Consider the following 21,643-nt stretch of genomic DNA (forward strand, 5'->3'; position numbering starts at 1 on the left):
TGTTCTCCTGTGCCTGTCACCATCTACTTGGACAAGAGGAGCAGGGATGCCTGACTGGGCTCTATTTTCTAATCTTTTGCTGATGGGAAGTCCAAGGTTTACATTCAGGCAGTGGGCTAATGGAAAGAAACAATTATGAGGGTGATGTTCTTCTGTCATTTCAGGGGTGCTGCACCCCTTCTGTTACTCATGTTGGTTAATCTGAATGATTTAATGGGTACAGTGTCTTGGAATAGCCCTCTGGTCATTTAAGAACTGGGTTTTTTTAAGCCACAAACCATCCTCTTAGCCTTTGTTCTTCTATTGAGCAGTAGGTAGAATTATACTTCACTCCTAGGAAGCTGATTTTAAAAGGGTGGGAGCTAACAGAATTCACACTTCTTTTGTAAGAAGTAAGTTGCCTTTTTGTGATTTGTATTTCACAGTACTATATGATGCTTCACAACATAAACATCTGCTTAATGTAGTAATCTCTAGAGCCCCTTTGTGAAATTTTTCAAAGTGGAAAAAATTATCTGAGAATTGCAAGGTTCTAAACTGAAGAAATTGGCTTAGTCTATGGAATTTATCTTGTGCTAGGCTGATTCCTGAAGTTTTATTTATATTCCTTTTTAAAACTGCCTCTGGAAGAAAAATCCACATACTATATATTCTTTCGTACTATATTGTTTTGTGAAGCTTTTTCCCATGAAATAAAGTACACTTCTGTGCCCTTATGTTACTTTTGAACTTACCTCTGCATAGATGCCATTGGAAGTCATATGGAATGTCCCTACTTCTGGGAGGATATAGGGAGACCTGATCAAAGCAAAGTCTTTGTGCTTTCCTCTTCTTGTGCTTAAGGAATTCCAGGCTGGGGATTTGCATTAGGATTTCATGCAAACAAACTACCATCAACAATTTTGCTTTTTTTTGTGGAGAAAATCACTTCAAGTATGTGTCAGTATTTTACCCGTATCATGCAAAAATTACTTGCAGTATTATTTTGATTTAAACCATTTGATGAATTCAGGGTATTTTTAGTCTGTGAAAAAAGGCAGTCCTGCTTTTACTTTACAAACACACTTTTAAAAGTACCTTTTCCTTTGACTGTAGGCTCAGCCTCAGGTGGTTAAAGAATCCCATCTTTGAGCAGCCCCTTTTTATAGCTTTATGGTTCTGGCCAGATAAACTGAACTGATGCAAACTTTTGAGTCGTACTGACTCTTTTAATGCCTGGTGTTACATTTGCAAATTCTTGGTTATACTGCCGTGTTACTGAGGAATTAATACTATTTGGTGTCTTTTTTGAGACTGTGCAGTTGTCAGCCTTTCAGGAGAGGTGAAAACTGTAGTAATAGATTTGTGAAAGTCACAAGATCATTCAACTTGACTTGTGACTGCCCTAAAGCCCACTAAGTTGGTGGATCCCTTTGATTTAAAGATGGTGGTTCTCAGATTCAGCATTGATTATTTAAATAAAAAGAATGTTTGTGTCAGTAGAAACCAGTCCCAGGTATTTGTCTTTTAGTAGCACTAATAAAACTATCTCCAAAGTAGATGGACTTATCCTTGAGGGATCCCTAAATGAAGGAGTATATTGCAGATTTCAGGTCAGGAAGGCTAATGCTTTCTATGCTGAACTTTTTATGTGATGAATGAGCCTTTCCTTGGTCAATAGAAGTTTCACCTTGCTGACAGTTTTGATTTCCTTCTCCATTTACTTTAACTTCCTGCATCAATTCTATTCATGCTTGCTTGTTGTTTTTCCCCTCACCATGCTGAGTTTCTGGTCCTATATTAACAGCTTCATAAGACACCATAAATCTTACTTTAGATGGAGAAAAGTGGGTATCTCATCGGTTCATCAGTCTGTATTGCATGGGACATAGCTTGGGATGCATACATCTGTATCTTTCAGCTTTTATATAGACAACTTAAATCTTTAAGTTTAGCTTAATGTTCCTCAGATGAAAAGATGAAATGAATATGCATAGGGAAGTGGACAAAGCCTTCAGGCTGATGTATTTCTACTGTTGTAGAAGCATTTCTGCTATTGCTGAAACACAGTTTCTTAGCAATGCAACCTGTCTTCTTCTTTGCAAGGACTTCTAATGAAATACAGTGTCAATGCTGGAGTGCTCAGTGTGTGGGCTTAGCATAAGTAAAATGTTAATTAAAACTTTAGAATAAAAACTGAAGCTCCAAGACTACTCTTCAGGGTGAAACTATAACAAATGCTTATTTTTTATGGAGACACAGCCCTTATGCACACAACTGGAGAATGAGTCTCAGTAAAATTTATTGCAAGTCTCCCTGCAGCCTGTTCCACGTAAAAAGTAATTTCTTTGACTTGTTTTTCTCTAATGAGTGTATTGCAGTTTGGGCTGGTGTCGGTGTAAATAACTGATATGTCAAAAGAAGTGTTTATACTCTGTTTCCATCTGGGAAGAAGGTGGAAACCAACAGTTTAATATACAGCTGAAGGATGCTTGCATGCTGTTGTGGTGAGCATAGTAGTACTTAGGCAGGTAAAAATATTCAAATATCCACTTATGATGTCTGCTCATTAGTGTTTCTGTTTCACTTAAATCAACACCCTTCATCTATTAATGGTACAGTTTCTGCACCTTACCTAGAAAAAATAATTATATGTTGAAATCTTCATTGAGTGCACAGCTGAGCTGGCAGGAGATTTGAAGCTGTTAGTAAAACTAAATCTTGAGCAGCAGCACTTCCAAAGTTAGAGAGCTTTTAAAACTATGCCCCAGATAAGAGACTGCTGTTTCTGAGCTGTTTTGAAGTCACAGACACTGGGGAAGCAACTTAACTGGATGGTATTAATTTTCTCAGATTCCTGATCAAAGGTTGCTCATGTCAGGAGAACCTGGGTTAAGAGAGGGCCCCAGGAGTTCACTCTTCTGTTAGTCCCTTTTGGAAAAGGACAATAATACACTCCAAACCCCTAATATTTTCCTAATCGAAACTTCTCTAATTTTAAATGAGAACATTGGTTTTCTCCATTTGTGCTCAGAAAGTGGGAAGTAATCTTCTAGGATTTCCTTAGTGGTAACTGCCCTGTGCTACATTCATTTGAAGTGCCATATACAAAGCAATCCTTATCCTTAGTCCAAGTTTTATGGCAGGGTTAGTGTTGTGTGGTTTTTTGTTGTTTTTTTTTTAAATTCACAAAAGGCTGGAAAAAAGTAAAGTTGTAAAGTTGTTGCTGCATATTTTGCAATCCTTCTAGAAGAGTGGAGGGTTAAAGAAAAACTTGGAGACTCTGCAAAAGCAAAAATAGAGATGCAGAGCTGGAATTACATCCTAATGGAATTAGTGTGAGCAAGACCAGGACAGGATTTTAAAGGATATAGAGCACTTTAAAGGCCCAAAGACCTGTTCTTGTTGTCTGACTGCAATGCAAGCTGTAGATAGAGGCGAAAAACTTGGATTCTGTCTAGCTCTAGCTAGATTTGGTTACTTTTGGGTAGTACTTTACATTCAAATAACCTAATGTGTTTCAAATTAGGGTAATTTGAGGTTTTGGATAGGAGCTTGCTAATAAAAATATAATCAAGAAAAGATGTTGCATAATATCTGTGTATGTTACTGAGCTATTCTTCCCTGTCTCCTCCATGCAACCTATAAGAGAACTATTTTTAGCTTTTATAAGGTTTCCATTTTATTTTTCTTACCCAGATACATATTGCATAATGTTATCTTGAATTCTGAAAAGTTTCTGGTAGCTGGAAACCATGGGGAGTTCAGAGGGACAAGAAAGTGTTGGGGAGGGGGGGTGTAAAGGGAGAGGTGGATGCTCAGCACCCATTGCTCTTTGTCTGCGTTGTGCCTCTGTGAGAGCTGAACTGAGAGGAATGGTAGAGCAAATACCTTTTCAAAACTGAATTCTGTGCTGATTTTAAGGCTTAGTGGTCCAACCTGGGGAGCTCCATAGCTGTGGTCAGGCTGCCATGGGTTTGCAATGTGGATACTTGGGTATTGTGTTTGTTGGGCAAGCCATTCCAGAGCCTGGTGGCAGGTATGACATCTGCTTTCCTTCTGTGGGATTCTCAGCACACCGGGCTGCTGTGACACCACTTAAAATTATCATCTGAAAATTACCATACTTACTCCAGATTTCACAGCTTGTTGGCTATGAACTGAATAGGCCTTTACAGAAAATAAAGGGATTAAAATTTCTGTAGGTTACTGCATGTGATGAGCCATTACAGCTAAAATATCTTCCTTCCTGCTGAAGTGCTCTGCAGCCTTGTAAACATGAGGAATCATCAGGCTGCAGGCAACTTTCTTTGGCCCAAAAAATCCTCTTTCAGACATTTTATGTTGTGATCCAGGCAGCCTGTTTCTTGGATTCATCTTGAGTGATGTGCCAAAAGCTGCTTATGAAATATGACATAGAAGTGATTATGGGATGAGGCCTGGATGCCACTTTAATGGTTTGAATCAAGTAGGCTGACGTCTTAAATCCAGTGGCATCTGTCAGTAGAATGAAATAGCAGATATGGCTAAAGACTAGGAATCTCTAGGAATTGTGCCCCAAATGGTGGTTTGAACTGTGACTTGGTTTCCCACCCTGCTCATTCTGCTGTATCTGCTCTGCCAGACACAGTAGCCTATGTAGATATCTGGATTTCTCCAAAAGAAATGAGGAGAAATTGTTAGGGAGTTCTGTCTGAACATCAGGACATGGTTTCACTGTGAAGGTGACTTAGCTCTGGCACAGGTTTCCCGGAGAGGTTGTTGAGTCTTCCACCTAAGAGTTACTCAATCTGACTAGATATGCTTCTGGGCACCCTGCTTGTTGTGGCCCTGCTTGAGCAGGACCAGATCAACTCCAGAAGTCCCTTCTAACCTCAGCTTTTCTGTGATTCTGTTGCTTTGTTTCCCTCACTCACATTCTACCCATCCTGAGCAGGGGATTGAGGCAGAGGAGTAGAGGCAGTGAATGTTCTGTTTGGCTCTGATGTTGTCAGGGAGGAGTCTGTTATTTATGCACTGAACTGCAAATTCCCTTTTAGAAGTAAAACACGTTTCTAAATATGTTTAGAGGGATGACACCTACTGTCTTCAAAACCTTTGAGATGAATTTTTGAGTTGTCCTTTGAAAGCTGACCATATGTTAAGCAGCAAAGGAGATGTTCTGTCCATTTTCTAATATGAAGGTGAGGAAAGTAGCCATGACAGAGCTCAAAACAGAGACATTTCAGGGCTTATTTTTGTGTTGGAGTGCTGGGAACACCTTACACACCTGACATGGCTGATGTTGCTGCCAAGAATAAATGTGGAAACAATTGGGTACAAAGCCTGGCTGGCAGGAGGTGGGGTGGGCAATCAGAGGTTCACATATCTTCTAGGAAGATGGTATAAAATGTTCTAGCTGTGCAGGTTTAACTCTCCTTAGGAAGAAAATGACCTTAATATGCAGTAGTTTATTCAATGTTTAATTTTTAAAAAGCCATAAAAACTCCATATGTATATAGATATATCAAACTTTGCTACAGTTATATTTGCACTGTATACCCAGTGATGTCTGTAATCCTTCTTTTTCAGTGTCCTTGCAGTTTTGCATAATGAATTCACAAAATACTATAGAAGTAGATGCCAAACAAAGGTCTCTGGTGGAATTTTGTGAGCATGCCAGAAAACATTGTGTGGATAGTAACATGGGAGAGTGAGTTAAATTACAGTACTAAATGCAGGATTTAGTTCAAAACACCAAAATCATTTAAAATTGAGGGAGAAGGGGAGGGAGTGGGAGTTGGGCTTCTCAGTAACTCCAGACTGTCACTCTCTACAGAGTCTGCATTGAGGACACAGCTGATTCCCATAAACATTAACAAAACAATGATTCCAGCATTCTGCTGTCATTCTGGAAAAGCCTTGAAGACCTAACATGTAGCTTGTGTAGTTTTGATAAAATAAGTGAAATAATTTAAGACAGATTGTGTGAGCTGGAGGCACAGTTCTGGTTATAAATATCAAACTATACAAATGGTTGCAAAAATAACTAAAATTCTTGTAATTAAAAATATAGTGAACTGTTTGTGCGATACAAACATGTTTCCACTCGGAAACTTGAAGTATAAGGAACAAAGCCTTCACCTTAAACATGCCTTAAACAAATGGGGCCACTGTGTGCTTCTGAAACAGTCCCTTGGCATGTAGGAATTTGGGTCCTTACATACAGCTCCCAGTTTGCAAGTGCAGTTGGTTTTTCCTGTGGGAGACACCTACTCTTCTTGCTAGCTTGAGTAGTGGAATATCCTAGGGCTCTTGTTCTGCTCATAACAAAGTGAAAACAGAGTAATGGGTGGATTATTGTAGGGCAGCCTCCAGCCTTTGTCCAGGTTCTGAGTAGAAAGGCTGACAATGATGATTCTGTTCCTTTTTTTTTTTTCTTTAACCTGTTGCCTGTTTCTTTATTTCTTCCCCCCACCCCACAATGTAAACAAAACCCATTTGATCTTTATGGAGCATTTGTCTTGCCTAACTTGTTATGTATCTAAAGCTAGGCCTTAGGTGTAGAGGTAGCAGCAGTAGTGAATTGCAAGAGGCTTTGTAAGGTGACAATCTCTAATTTGGAAGTCTGGTTTTGGATATATTAAATGAGGTCAGTTCAACTGTGGGACCTGTCTTTGGTTATGCTGATGACCCATGATCACTGATCACTTCCCATGCAAGACTGGTCATATTCAGAAATGCATGGTGCTAGCTTAGTAAATGACACCCCATGTGCCAAAAAGGAGACTTATTCTTCTAACTGGTGGTACTGGCCTTAGCAAAAAACAATCAGTATGTGATGCAAGGCCTAGAGAAACTCTCATTTTCTGGTTAGACCAGTGCCCTCAACAATTAGGATGGGTTTCTGCCAGACAAATGGATTAAGGTCACAGCATCAAGTCATGCAGAGGGGGATTTTGCTCACCAGCTTCCAGCCCTGCAGCTTTCCACCACCTTCCCTGTTGCAGACTGTTCCCTGTAATGTGTTCTTAGGTCCCCAGGGCCACTCAGTAGCAAATGGATTTGTGCCCTGATTGGCAGCCAGGTGTGTGGAGGAGGAGAGGTGGAGGCAGCACTGATTTCATCTGACCCCAAACTCTCCATTCCCTCATCTGATTATCTTGAGCTGGACTTTGGGTCCAGCATACTTTTCTTTTCTTTTCTTTTTTTTTTTTTTTTTCAGGAAGGGTAGAGAATATGTCTATTCTTACCATGCCTGAAGGCAGGCAATGCAGCTTCAGGGGAGATGGAAGTTTTCAGTCCTGCTCTGCCAGGTGCTGTTGGCTTAAAGGGCTGCAGCCTTACTGCTGCGTGGAGAAAATGGTGCAGCGGGCCCACTGGTAGTTGGGGAAGCATCTGATGAGTGACTTCTGATGGAACACAGCTCTGCAGGATTATAACCACAAAATAAAACCTCATGGTTGGGAGTTTTGCTTTGTGAGGTTACATGGTTTCACTGCCACCTATCTGCTGAAGTGCCCATGTTGCTCCTCATAGCTTATCCAAGGGGCTCAGGCACCAAGCTCCAGGTTCCAGGTACTACTATGGGACCTGGCTGCACAGGACAAACATGATGCTTTATACTGCAGTGTTTTGTGAATCTAGCCTAAAGCCACAGTGGTATTTAATCACTGATGATCTCAGACTTCTGCCCTCCTGCCCTCACTCTGTCTCCATCTCAGTGTGTCTGTTGCTGCAGCATTCGAAATAATGAGGCTTGGTACTAATTCCAAGATGCTGCTCCTTAGCCCATGCTCCATCTGCTTCAGAGGAGAACAAAGCAACCTCTGAAGGAACTGTCTGTCTCTGTGTGTGTCAGGAGTAGAGGTATGCATGAATAGTAGAGACTAATATTGAATGTAAGTTAAGGAGATAAAGATTCTGGAAAGTAAAGCTAAGGCAAGTATGTAATACAGTGGTAGGAGAGCTTTCTGTTTCTGTTTCACAATTGGATTTCTTTATTCTTCTTTCTGGAGAAGTAGCTTTCAGCTATTTAGACAGAAATAAATTTAAACCAGTGCAAAAACAACTTCTTGTTTCCTTCTTCCCTGCACTGATTTTCCTTGAAGAGTCTTCCCAGACTGTTAACACTTTTTAGAAATAGATCTGTATCCAGATGTCAGCTTCTTGGTCAATAAACAACAAAGTAGACTTTTTTTTTTTAAGGTTGCATGACTTATGCAGGTATGTAGAATTTATACCATGTTTACTTAATTTCAGTAAATTGCTGAAATTTACTGCTTGCTGAAAGTCTTAGAAGGGTGCTATACGAGCCACTTGTTTACTGATTGTATATAATTGTTTAAGGAGGTAAGACTGCATTTTCTGAAACTGGGTTTGATTTCTGAATCTAGGAAGCTGAGTCAGTACTGGAGAACCTGGAGCCTGAGTTCTCAGGCAGTTACTCCATAGATTGATTGCAGGAGGTGTCCTTGGTTATAGAGAGAGGATGGGTCACCTTAGTAAGGGTATTTCAACAGCAGTATCATACTGGCAGTGGCTACCTCCAGAACCAACAGCTTCATCCATTCAGATGCCATTCCTGTTTTCCCTATCAATGATGCAGTGACTGGGTACACAAGGAGCCCTGTATTAGTCTCATGTCATGATTAGTGTCTTTAATCTTTGCAAATGTTGGAACTCCATTCTCATCCCTGTTGTTCAAAAGCTTTTAGATTGACATTGTAACCTGAGGAACACTGTATTTTGGTTTGAGGCTGGCTAATATTACCAGGCTCTACTGGAAGCTTTTTCTTCCCCCCTGCCCCTCTTTTTTTTTTTTTTTTTTTCTTTTGCATGGCTCACTTGGGGACTATTTTGAAAAAAAAGATTTGTAATCTTAGCCCTCATCAGACCACACAAGTCAAGAGGCTGATCCTCTCTTGGGCATGTCAGCAGTCAGCTTATTCAGGACAATGTGAGCTGTGGTGAGTGGGGGGGAGGCCTGTTTTCAGCCCACACTTGTAGATCAGTGTCATGGGGGGCCAGCAACACCAGGCTGTTAGGCAATGAAGGCTCATTATGTGCCTGTCCCCTGTGGTCCCACAGCAAGGGCTTTCGGCTTCTGTTTGTGGTGAATGCATGTGGGAAGGGGAGTGCTTGGCCTCCCTCAGCTCTGAATGTTTTCATTGAGACCTTGGTGAAAATGCTTTCCAACTGAGCCATGTTGCATCCTCCACCACTCGAATTGCTTAGGATTTTGTGAGGGTGTGGGGGATGGGATCCAGGCTGTAACAGCCTAAGGTTGCACAGTCTGAGTACTTCTGAACAAACTCAGTAAACCTGAACTTAAATGATGCCTGTCTTGATTTTGGGATGTTCATTTTTTAATAGGTGACAACAAGAGAAGTTATTAGCTATACTTCAGAGCTCCACTAATGTCCCAAACCTGATTTGTAAAGCTTTGTATTGAAACAGAGCATTTACCAGCCACAAGAAGTGCAGTGATAAATGTTAAGACTGTGTTGTTTGCTCCTGGCTATAAGTGTTCAGAAGCAGCAGGGTTCCCAGGGGGCTGCTCAAGGCCCTTAGAATTATATTGTACTCTACACCAACTCCAGCTGGCTTCAGATTTATGGAAGCAAATAATATGGTGCCCACATACCCAGTTGTGTGGCAGCCAAGTGACCCATCCCTCTGGACCCAACCCAGTGCCTTCCCTCAGAACAGCCTAGCATCATACAGCTGTGTGAGCTTAAGTGAGTCCCAGTGTGGTAGGTTCCTTCTGGATCACCTGCTGAAGAAGCAGCCAAAGAGTAGGTTCTTTGGCATCTGCAACAGCCACAGTGAGTGGAGTTGGAGCTCTTCTCATGTGAAGCTACACTCAGCAGCCCGACAGCTTCCATCCTGGCCACAGCTTCTTATCTTAACCCCGCATCTTTCCGCACTCATCTGCCCCTCAAACCCACTCTGTCACCTACCCTTGGCACAAAATCCCAAATCCTGTGCAACCCCTGCCCCAGCCAATGCAGAGAGTCTGTTGAAGTGAAGCTGAAGCATGTGCTGAAGTATACAGATTAATTTATAGTTTGTGTAGAAAGCCTCACACACACAGTGTAATGAAATATAGCAGGTACTTGTGCAGCAGATTTAAGAGAGAAAGGCCATGTGTTACGGGCTTGCCATAAGGCACTCTACCACCTGATTTGTGCTGGCATATTTAAAACATTGCAACTGCACTAAGGGTTGAAGAGAGAGCTTTGCCTGGTAAAAATGAGTCTCTTGCACTGCATTTTGTCTTCATACTATCTCTGAGACAGTTGTAACAAAGTAATTTTGTTCCTATTGAAATTTGGCAGTCTTAATTGTCATTAATTTTTTGTGAATTTTTTTTCCTCCTGCCCTTTGCATGCCTGAAATATTTATACTCTGCTAAGCAAAAATAAACAGATCTTGCAAGCAGAGTGGAAACTTGCAAACAACTTTGCTCCTGAAATTATTCCCAGCTGAAAAGCTGAGGTGTGCTCCTGCTTCCTGCCCTCTATACATACTGGGGGGAATAAATGTTCTTTCAGTGCTGCTCTAATGATCTTAGATTTCTTTGACTGCATGGAGGTTGGGGCCACTCAGCACCTTCTGTGATAAAGATTTTAACTTTTGTGGTGCATTTTTGTTTGTTATGTCTAACATTTTTTGTACAAGGATAAAAATGGTATCAATATATCTAAAATATTGTAGATGAGAAATGTGCAGAAGTGATAAAATTCTAGAGCGAGGTGTATTTACATATACAGATTTTACTTCCAAAGAGGTCTTTGGTATGTTACAGGTAATTTTAGGGGTTCCAGGGATCACAGGCAATAATTACAAGTAATTCCATGTGCACAAAAAGAAATTAAGCAAAACCATAATTGGACAATTTGATAATTAGATCATTAAAAAGCTCTTACTATAACTGTGTTAATGGAAACAGCTATAAATGCAAAACTGTATCTGATTACTGTCTGGTATTACATCAAAGCTGAGGAGCTTCCACAAGTTTTCACAACCCCACCCTGAGATAATGTAAAACTGCTAGAATAAAATTTCCGTGGGTTGCAGTGGGGTTTTTCTTTTTTTCTGTTCGTATTATTAAAAAAAAAGCCCAAACCACGTGCTAATAAATATTGAGTTATGTCATGCACATCCAAAGGGATGTGTTACCAATTAACCTGAAGCTGGGAGTAGTGCACAAAGTGAGGTGGAGCATCATGGCTGAGGGGCAGAAAGGTCAAAGGGTATCTGCTGGCTTTGGGAGCTGTGCACTTGATAAGCCTGGTGAGCCTGAGGCTGGGCTGTAAAAGGCTGTACAGACCAGGGGGGGAGCATGGGCATTGTTTGGTGGCAGGAAAGGAACAGGATGGTGGTGTTTTTCCCTCTCTGGGGTGGGGGGGAAAGGGGAATTTCCAAGAGACTGAGTCATTGAAATGGAGTTTGGTCTTGGATACTGTGGGAGTTGGAAGAATCCTGAGGCAGGAGCAAGTGAAGCAGCCCCTGGCTGAATGGCTTGGTGTGAGGATGGGGTGGTAAATGATACCAGGCCAAATGTTACCAAGTGGGAAAGATTTAGCAGACCAAAGTGAGACTGTGAGAGCCTGTATGGCTAGACAGCAGGGGACATTAGCTGCCTGTGGAGCAAGTGGCTGTCAGCACTTGGTATATGGCTACTATTTAAAGCAGCCACCCGCTGCAAGCCTGGTATGTGTCAAGGAGGATGTTTCAGACAGGTGCTGTCAAACCTCAGAGCTGCTTAAGCAACTTCTGTCCACCCAAAACACAGCATAAAGTCTTTTGGGAAAGCAGGGAGACATACAACTCATTAATAGACGTGATCTTCTTTCTAGGTCAAGCAATTCCACAATTTTGCTGATCCCATCAGTAGACCTTCAAATTACTTGTATCAGAAGTTAGTTGTAGAATAAATAATCCTGTCATGTATCATTGCCTTGCTTTCTTCCCTCTTCCTCCTTCATGTGCCCCATTTCACATCATCAGCTTCAAGTAGGTTTCTTTTCCCCCTTGCAACCTCAAGTGTTGCCCAGTGATACGGGACCATTCTCAAAAGTCTTAACTACCCTCCAGCTTTCACAGTGTCCACTTGCTTAATCCTGGGTGCATTCAACATGAAGGAAATAGCGCTTAAAGAAAGCATGTAATAGCTCTGCAGATGTTGAGCTGTGGGCTTTTCACTTCAGTCAGGATATAAATAAATGGTGGAAATCTGCAGTCAATACTGGTGTGAGATGTGACTCCCACTGACTGATAATTGGAGGTTTGCATGCAGCTTGGACTGCTCTATATGCAAAAAGATTTGAAAATCCCTGTAGAGGATGACTTGCTCCTATTTCCACGTTGCATGTTTTTAAAAATGTTATCTATCTAATGCAAAATGGAAACTCGGGGAAGAGGCAAATACTTTTCAATTTTTTATGTGCCTCTGACTGTGAATAGGAGAGACTTCATTATTACTGTGAAGTGACTGTTATCTTTGTGATGGCCTTTCCCAGTGGTTAGGAACAAAATTCAGTCTGTTTCCTGGATGGCACACATAGAAGCTTTATCTGATTTGAATGAAGTGAGCAGGATTTTACATTTTCTTGCAGTTTTGCTAAGATTAAGACTACTTGTGTTGCCTGGTGTTTTAATATTCAAGAATTTGAAGTAAAATCAACTTTAAGTGTGAATTATAAATTGCTTTGTTAAACTGCAGTAAAATTCTTCAGGTTTTAACTGACTGTAATTAGTGCTACAGAAGGCTTGCAATGCTCTAAATTGTAGTCAGTCCATATCCTTCACCTTCCTAACTCCTCTCCACTCAATTTGAGAAGGGAGGAAATCTGATAGTGGCAGAAAAGGCCCTCCCTGAGTGTTCCTTAAGGAGAACATATTCAAGATGAATAAAAAGTAGCTGTATTTAACCAGGTTGCAACCTCAGTGTGAAGTGGAAAAGTTGTTTCGTAAAGCTGAGTGATTTAAAAAAACAAAACAGAAAAGAAAGGAAGATTGGACATGCAAAGGCAAAGGTCTTTACCCATTGTAAAAGCCACCAATGACCTGTATCTGTATTTTTTTTTTTCCACTCCAGAACAGTGATTTAAACATACTCGTGTTTTTTAGAGGGGAGAGAAAAAATAGTCAGCATGCAGAAGTGGTTTTAAAAGTAAGCTACACAGGATAGAAAATTTTTGATTCTTTGATGCATGTCACTCTTAGGTGTGTTGAAGCTGAACAAATTTGATAAAAAGTATTACATATTAAGTTCTGGTAAGTTCTTAAACAAAAAGCAAAATAATTTTTACAATGATTTTTTGCCTTAAATCATAGAGGTGTGATTATCATATTTGAAGAGCAGTTACAAGAGGTTTTGGCTTGTTAACAGACACCTTCATAAATCAGGAGAACAGTAAGTATATAGGTGTCACAAATACCATCCTGACCTTCACACTTGTCATGTATAGTTACCATTCTTCAGGTATGACAGCTGCTTGAGCAATCACTGGTTAAAGTGTCAGTAGTAGCTCAGTTCTGGCATTCATCAAAGACTTGTGATGGTCTTCTCACAGGAAAAGCAAGCTCAGCTTTAAATACCTGGAGGTGTGTGTCAGGACAGTAATTGCTACTATAGCCTGGCTACTCAAAGAGGTTCGAGTGATCAGTTGATGCTTATCAAAGCTTGGAGTAATGGGGAAGTTTGAATGAATCAAAGATCATGTTATTTCAGTATTTTAACAGGTCTGGCCCATGTAATCATAGATCAGTAATGCTTCAGGCTTATCCCAGATGGGTTTGAAAGGGTGAGTAACAGGATATCAGCAATAAAGAACATGTCTGAATGGCAGTAAGAAGGTTTTAGTGAATAAAGGTATAACCATATTAGGCACATTTGAGATGAGTGAAAACAAACATTTGGTTGATATAGCTCGCTGTAGGCTCTGGGAAGCATCTAATTCTAGTAACAATTAGGTCAAATGTATAGCCAGCCCATAGCTGAATGAAGAGGCAGGAAAAGCATCCAGGTTCTATGTGGTGACTGGAAAATTGAGCAAAAATGCATCTGTGATACTCCTGGGTTGCATGCAGGACACAAGACTGTGTGTAACAAGGATGTTGCAAAGCACTAGGAGGTCAAGGTGAACAGTCACTTGAACACAAGCTGGGGGTGTGCTCTGGTGGCTAAGAAAGCAAATGCAATCCTTCATTATGCAGGCAGGCAGATACAAAGCAAGGAGAGAATGGAGCTGCTGCGTTTTCCATCACTAGTGATGATGCTTCTGCAATACCTTATCTATTTCTATTCCTATTCTTCGTGCTATAAAGAGGGTGCTGACAAATTCTGTCCCCTTTGGCAACAGCTGAGTTTCCATAGCTATAGAAGAAGCTTCCCAGGATACCCTGTGCATGCTGTGGCCACAGGTTCAGTCTGGGCTGCACAGCTCAAAACTACTGTGTAACAGAGCTCATTGGGAAAAGGCTGGTTTTGCACCATTGGATGTATATTTATATTTTCCTGCTGCTATTCCATCTCGTCTTCCCAACCCAATTAAAAATCTGGCTGCTGCCTAGCTATCAAGCTAACACAAACACCTGTGTGCCAGATGTGTACAGCTGTAACTCCATCAAAGCTGATCCATCATCAGAGCCATAAACCAATCCATGGAGCAATTAGAAAACACTTTTTGATTTCCCTCCTCCTCATTTTTAATCCTCCTTTTTTCCACCATTTTTGCTCTTTTGCTTTCTGCTGCTTCAAATTTGTAAGGTGAACCTTGCTTTGACTTTCTGTCTCCTCCAGATAAGGAAACCAAGAGCCTAAACCAAAGGAGCACAATTTTTCTGCCTGCAGAGTGGTTGGTTTATACTGACAGACGTTGTTATAAAAGTCCAAATGTCAGTACTATGTGCCAGCTCAAGAAAAACACTTGAAAATAGTAATGTTGTGAGAGCTACACCAGACAGGATTAAGATTTGTTTTCTGCTTCCCCCATGCCAAATGGAACTTGTCCCAGGCATGTTCTGGAGATACTGACTACAGGATGAGGAGCTCTCTCAATGGCCTTTTTGAAAGTGAAGGCTCAAGTCAGCAGCAGCAGCAAACAGTTTTTCAAGTTTGAGGTGACAAAATTATTAACAGTTAAATAGATATGATAACACTTCAGAGGGTTTTACTGCAGTTGGTGATACAGTTTCTTTACAATGACTTACTGGAAACAGGCTCATGTAAACACTTCTTTCTTATTCCACTAAGCTTTCCTCATGACTTCTGTCCCTTCTTTTACTCAAGTTCCCTAATTATAACTCTCCAGTTTCGGGACTGCCTTATCTCTCCTCTCCCCACTGTGTAGTAACAATGCTTATGGGGGCACATTCCTGCTGGGGAGTGGAGGGAGTTTCAGGCAGACATGAGAGAAATATGTTCTCCTTTCCTAGCAAATGAGATGGAGTAGTTTCATTTTCTCAGTTAGGAGTGCTAATGGATGTCTTATGTGAAGAAGACATTGGGAATGAGGGAAGTCTGTGACAGAGAGGGTAAAGCAATGTGGTTTAATACCTGAGAAAGGTGTTTGTTGCTATGTACTCAGCAACAGAAAAAGGAAGGTCACCTTAGTGCTCCTTTGATGTGGAACTTTGACTTTTATGTACCAAAACACTGGTTTTGCTAGCGAAGATCCTGCCACCTTAGATAATTCAGGTGATTCAGTCTTTACTTAGCAAAGCTAACAGATTTGTATCCAAGGGTTCCCAACGTGATTTGATGGTACAGTGCTACTCCTTTGTAGTCATAGTGTGTATCCTGTCATGCTTATTTGAGGAAAAACTCTCACTGACTTCAGTTTATTTGAACATACTTCTGTTTTATCAGAAGTGGTGCCATTGTAACAGTGAAGAGCTGTTTTTCAGCTGTTGGGTCTCTGGAATGCTAAAACCAGCAAATCTCTGAAATGGGATCTAGAAGATGATAGGATATGTTTAAGTTAGGGTACAGAGTCACTTGGAAAATAGCCCGAGTGCCTCTGGAGAATAAATTTACAAGTATAATCTCTTTATTGGGCTGGAAAGTATGTCCTCAAGAGAAAAAGGAGAACAGAGGAGTGGTATTTTGTTTTGTTTTTTCCCTAACGCAAGACCAACCATGGACTAATGGGACTGTGTTTAGAGCAGTGATGCTTGCAGAGTCATGGAAAAACATGTGGTTTTTATCAGGGTTAAGGCTTCCCTCCTACTAATGTTTCTTAATTAGCTTGTTTACTCCCTGCCTTTGGAGAGTGTGACTCTGGAAAATACACTTCTTCCTGCGCAGAACTTTGATCATGACTTGCCCCTACTTCTGCCTCACCTTGTGTGATGGATTACATACCAGCAGTCATTGCTGCCTGGACTCTTTTAGAAACAAGAGTTCCATGAGTTTTCTGTTAGCCTCACCAAGTGGAAGCTGGACTCCACGATTTAGTAGGTATTGACTGCTTTGTTTTTCAGTGAAGAGCAGTGAATAATATTCGTGTTGAAGAACACAATTTGATATTCTCTTGAGATCCATGTTTTCTCTAAGGCAGAGTAATTTCATGGGGTTTAAATGTCTAATTTGTATAGGCTATGGCTGACCAAATTCGATATAGCTGCGCATAAAATTTTGGAGAGTGTGTCCTCTATTGGTGGCTGTCTACTATATTTTTTCATAACACCTATATGCATGGGAAGCATTTGTATATGAATGTGTGCTCAGCTAGGTTCCATGTAATGTGGAACTGAACTGCTCATTGTGTTTCTCACCCATCTCTCTGCACCAGTTAAGCTCTGCCCATTTGCATCATGTCTTGAGAGCTTTGTGTAAATGCATGTGTAAAACAGGCTGTGCTTCAGGCTGAAAGTAGTTTTTGCTTTCTCTGTTGATGCAGATGGGCACCAAGCTAGGTAACAGGAAGGAGGGGATTATTCTGTTTGTAGCCTGCTTTCTTGGTACTGGAGCTAGGTACAGACTTGTGAAGGGACATGGAGAGGAGGATGCTTTTTCTTTGCCTTACATGATCATACAGTAGTGCTGTTCCTCCTCCCTGGGGCCAGAACTGCATTTACCCTGGTACAGCTCAGTGTATTTCAGTGTTTCTTAGTGTCTGTTCACTATGTAAAGCAAGAATTCCACAGCACACCTCTCTGTGATGGGTCTCTCTCAAGCAAAATGTTCTTCCCTCTTCTGTCTTTCCCATGTAGGTTTTTAGTTCAGAGACAAAGATGAGGAATTTAGTAGCTCATGCATTTGGCATTTACTTGATCTTGAAAGCTCACAAATGTTAAAAGGCTCCTTGCAACAAAGCTCAGTGCACTCTGCTTCGTTCACTGCATGTCTTGTGCATTCATGCTGTGGTCTGAGCTCTTGAAGCTTTTTGGACCTCTTACATGCCTTCATTTGTTTATTATAAGAACAGGAATTTATAGTAATGCTGTTTACACTAAAGATGGGTGAACCATTACAGCAATATGAGAGACCATCATGGACCTTTGCCCTGAACTCAAACCAAACTCTTGTGATTTTTTTTTTTTAAAGTTCTGTTTCAGTTTCCAGTGTCACTGCACTTTGTTCTGGCAGGACTGGAAATGAGTGCCAAAACAGAAATGGTATTTCTCATGTCAACCTCAGATTTCACAAGCAAATCTGCTCTCATGCTAGGGAGTTTCTTAGACCTCACAAGATTCAGCAGTGAGTATAACCTTTCCAACCCCTGCTGCTTAGTGTGACTATTTCAAAGCACTTATCCAGTAAGGTTTGCCCATCTTGTCCTATTTTCATATTTTTTACATGTGACAAAATACTGTTTATTGAACTAGTAAGCATTCCTAGGAGAATGTGTGCAGATGATTGCTTACAGATGAAATACTTCAACAGAAAGTGCCATGGAGCTGCATTTCCCTGCAATTCAAGCCAGGGTGTAGTCACTGTCCAGCTGTGGTCTCCTTTCTGCTAAATGTATTGCAAACCTGTCAGCCAGTTCTTCCTTGAAATGAAAGTGGAGCTGCCCAGTGCAGAACAGGGAAGTAACCTCTCTCTTAAGCTTTGTCAGTTTTGGTTTGAGAACAGAAATGTGACTGTTTCTGGAACTTCCATTTCTCCAAATTTATTTGCTGTCCTGTAGGCTTTTCTGTTTCATATTCCAGACTTGGGTGCAGTGTTGGGCTATCAATCTAGTACAGTTTGATAAATTAGTAGGGCTAATCTTGGGAGTAATCAATTCAAGTTATGCCTGTTTTTTGCCTTTCTGCTCCTGAGGAGGAACAGTCTTCCTTCTTCCCTCTCTCTTTCTGTTTATTGTTGGATCAGAAAATGATCTGATGTTTGTTTTAACACTGAGATGAAGCTGAATTCACTGCTGTCCAGCACTCTTTAAAGTTTGTGTGCTACTTGAATATTTATATCACGCTGACGTTTGCTTACTTTAGAGAAGGCTTTATTTCCTTGGAATATTTATAGTATCCAGGAATTTCCATGTTGAACTGCTGCTGGATCTGAACATTATATATAATTACCTAGGTTCAAGCCCACTTGCCTAAGGGAAGTTGACTTTCAAGGAATAACAACAAAGCCAGCTCCATAGCATTAGCTAGCAAGAATTTTTCCTGGACTAATGTGTGTCAGCCTGGAAGGAAGACACCTCACTTCAGCTTCAGACATAGCTTTGTCTAGTTCATGGTGGTAAAACTAGAGCCCCTCCCCTGCATACCTGGTGTCATGGATTGTGTGCCTATATCTGATGTGATCTGTTGACCTAGTTATGGTCTGCGATGGAAGATAAGATTTGACATCTTTTGCATCCTGTTTTTTCCCCCTGATTTCCACCAGTCCCCTTCCAAAAGGTTAGTGGGGTGGGCTGAAAGAGAATCCAGTTCCTCCCTTCCTGACACACTTTGCTGCTCTGATCCGCTTTGTGCATAGAATAGAAATTACCAGTTTGAAGCTTGGGCAGATCTCAGCTTTCTGTTGTTTCCCATTAGTTCACACAGCTCTCCTGGGCTTCTGGTGCTGCTTTGTTGCTGCTCTACATAAAGAAGTGCCATAATTTATGAATCAATTAATCACTGCATGCTGAGGAGTTGTTCACAGTAGTCAAACAGTGCAAATAAAATGCTTGAGCCTATAAGAAAGATGGATCATAATGAATATGACCCTCTACTAGTGAATTCTCTCCCTCTCTATGTTATACCCTTGCTCATTCTTTCCCAGCACAGCCAAACTATCAAGAAATTAAATTTGTCTGTCTAGGATGGCATGGACTTCATCAAATTACTTGATAAGATTACTTGATTACTTGATCAAATTTGTGTGATTTCCACCTTCCACACACACACTATTCAGTCTGATTTCAGTTTGCTGCTAATATTGATAAAGCAAGAAAGAGGAAAAAAAAAAAAAAGAATATTTTGATACTCCTGATGGTAAGTAAATCTGTTCAAGCAGTCATAAGAAAATCCTCCAGTAGGTCTCCAAAACTGAAGGAAGGGAAGGTGAAATCTACCCTGCCTGATCTATAAAACCAGAAAATTGTGGTGTGAAATTTCCAAGAAATATTTTCATGTCCTTGTTTCCTCAACATAAAACTCATGTGATAAGAACCAAACAAGTTTGGTGATGAGCTGCTGCTAAGACTGCTGTTTGGCTTCACAGCTTCCTCAAGCACTCTGCAACTTAGGCCATCATTCAGTGATTGCAGTCAGGTCAGGGTGACATCGCTCTGTGGAGAGTGGCACTGATGTTCAAAGATCTATCCATATGGTAAGCATATGAGGCAGGAAGATTTAAATTTGATCACATGTTTTTCCACCAAATCTATGCTTTCCAAGACAAAATCACTCCTTACAAACTATCAACATGTTCAGTTTTCTTAATAGTACTAAGTAGTATTTTATTTTCCATTATCAGTAGGTACCCCAAAACAGTGGTAGAACAGTACATTAACAGAAGAGAGGGTTTTTTTCTCAGACTGAAAAGTGTATTCTTGGTGTAAGAAAAGCTAAAAAGCTCTTGAAAACTTCATCAAACACTTATTTGTTTGGAAATCTAGAAAAGGATTTTGTGAGAGGGATGGTACTTATAGTTTGGGGTGGGTTTTTTGTGGTGTGGGTTTTGTTTGTTTGTTTGTTTTTTGGGGTTTTTTGGGTTTTTTGTTTTTTTTTTTTTTTTTTAAATCTTCAAAAGCAGCCTTGGAAATGGCCCTTCTCCCTCCTCCCCCCAGAATATTTCTTGGATTTCCTGAGTACCAAAAGCTGCACTGAAGAGTAGATGGATTTGTGGGATTTGTGTACCTTGCTACAAGCCCACTAGTTTTAGTAGAGTTGCTCTTGATCTCACCTGTGTAACTAAGAGTAGATTTCACTCAAGCCAGAAATTAGGTGCAGTGGTGTGAAGCAGGTTAATGCATTCTCTTTGCCATTTATTAAAGCTTGCAATGGAATTTATAGTATTTGCCACTTATCAGAAGTAAAAAAAATTTTTTTGCAGCATAATCTAGTTTCTCATTTTTGCTCAGCTCTGCTGTTGGCATATGTTGACTGTATCTAATGGCCTTTGTTTGCATTCTAAGCTTATCTTGTAAATTGGCTTTTGAAATGCACAGTCAGCAATAATAATGTTTCACTGTGGTGCCCATGGTTAAACATTTCTTTTCTATGTCTCTCCCCTTCTCTGTCTGATTTTTAGGACCCAGGTTTCTCATCGGTGATTCATGAGAAGCTCCAAGTTCCCAATACCATTCGTAAGGCATGGAATGAGAAGGACAACAGATGTGATGTTTGTGCCACCCACCTGAACCAGCTGAAGCAAGAGGCCATCCAGATGGTGCTGACCTTAGAGCAAACTGCCAACTCAGAACATTATGATGCCTCCCCAGGCTCTCCCCCACCTCTCTCCAGTATCCCCACCTTAGTGAGTCCCCGGCACATGGGCAGCTTGCAGCCCAGGGACTGGGCATATGTGCCTGCTCCTTATGCTCCATCCAATTACACAGGCTTTGTTGCCAACAAACACGGTGGAAAACCCAACAGTCTAGGAATTGTCAATGGGGTGGAGAAGAAAAATGGCTCTCCTGGACACCAAGCCAAGGTCAGCTTTCAGATGGCCACCAGCCCCAGCAATGGTAACGTTCTCAACTCTGTGGCTATCCAGGCTCATCAGTACCTTGATGGCACTTGGTCTTTGTCAAGAACGAATGGTGTCACTCTCTATCCCTATCAAGTAAGTATTTGAATAAACAAAACATGCTCTTCCTGTTGAAGTTTGTATGGGCATGCTAGTACTGCTAGCTCCTCCTTGTCAGTAGAAGAGCCGTTCCACAATAGTAAGCACCTGAACAGGGAGTGCTATAAAGTCCCTTTTCACTGATAAATGAATGATTTGCGGGAAAGATCACAACTGGTATTACAACACTTCTTTTTATTCAGCTGTTTTATTAACAGTGGTATCAAACCATTGTTTTTCATAGCAGAGAACTGTTCACACAGTATGTGCAATTATTCCCTCACACAGTTCACACTCACTCTTGCTCAAAATACTTGGTTAGAGAACAGCTGGGAGATGAGCTACACTTGTTTACTCACAAGTAGAAGCCATCTCTGGTGCACCAGTGACTTCTGGATGGGTGTTCAGGAAGTACACAGAGGTTCTTTGATTTCATCATAAGTA

The 21,643-nt window shown here is 40.9% G+C and overlaps 1 protein-coding gene across 1 annotated transcript in view; it reads left to right on the forward strand.

Moving 5' to 3' along the window:
* KIF26B (kinesin family member 26B) overlaps positions 1–21,643 on the forward strand; it is a 276,130-nt gene that overhangs the window by 61,617 nt on the left and 192,870 nt on the right. Inside the window, exon 3 of the mRNA XM_030448683.1 lies at positions 20,663–21,196. Coding sequence (XP_030304543.1) covers positions 20,663–21,196 — 534 coding nt within the window. The remainder of the gene's footprint in view (positions 1–20,662; positions 21,197–21,643) is intronic.

This window comes from Calypte anna, chromosome 3 (assembly GCF_003957555.1).
Source record: "Calypte anna isolate BGI_N300 chromosome 3, bCalAnn1_v1.p, whole genome shotgun sequence".
NCBI classification, from domain to species: Eukaryota; Metazoa; Chordata; class Aves; order Apodiformes; family Trochilidae; genus Calypte; species Calypte anna.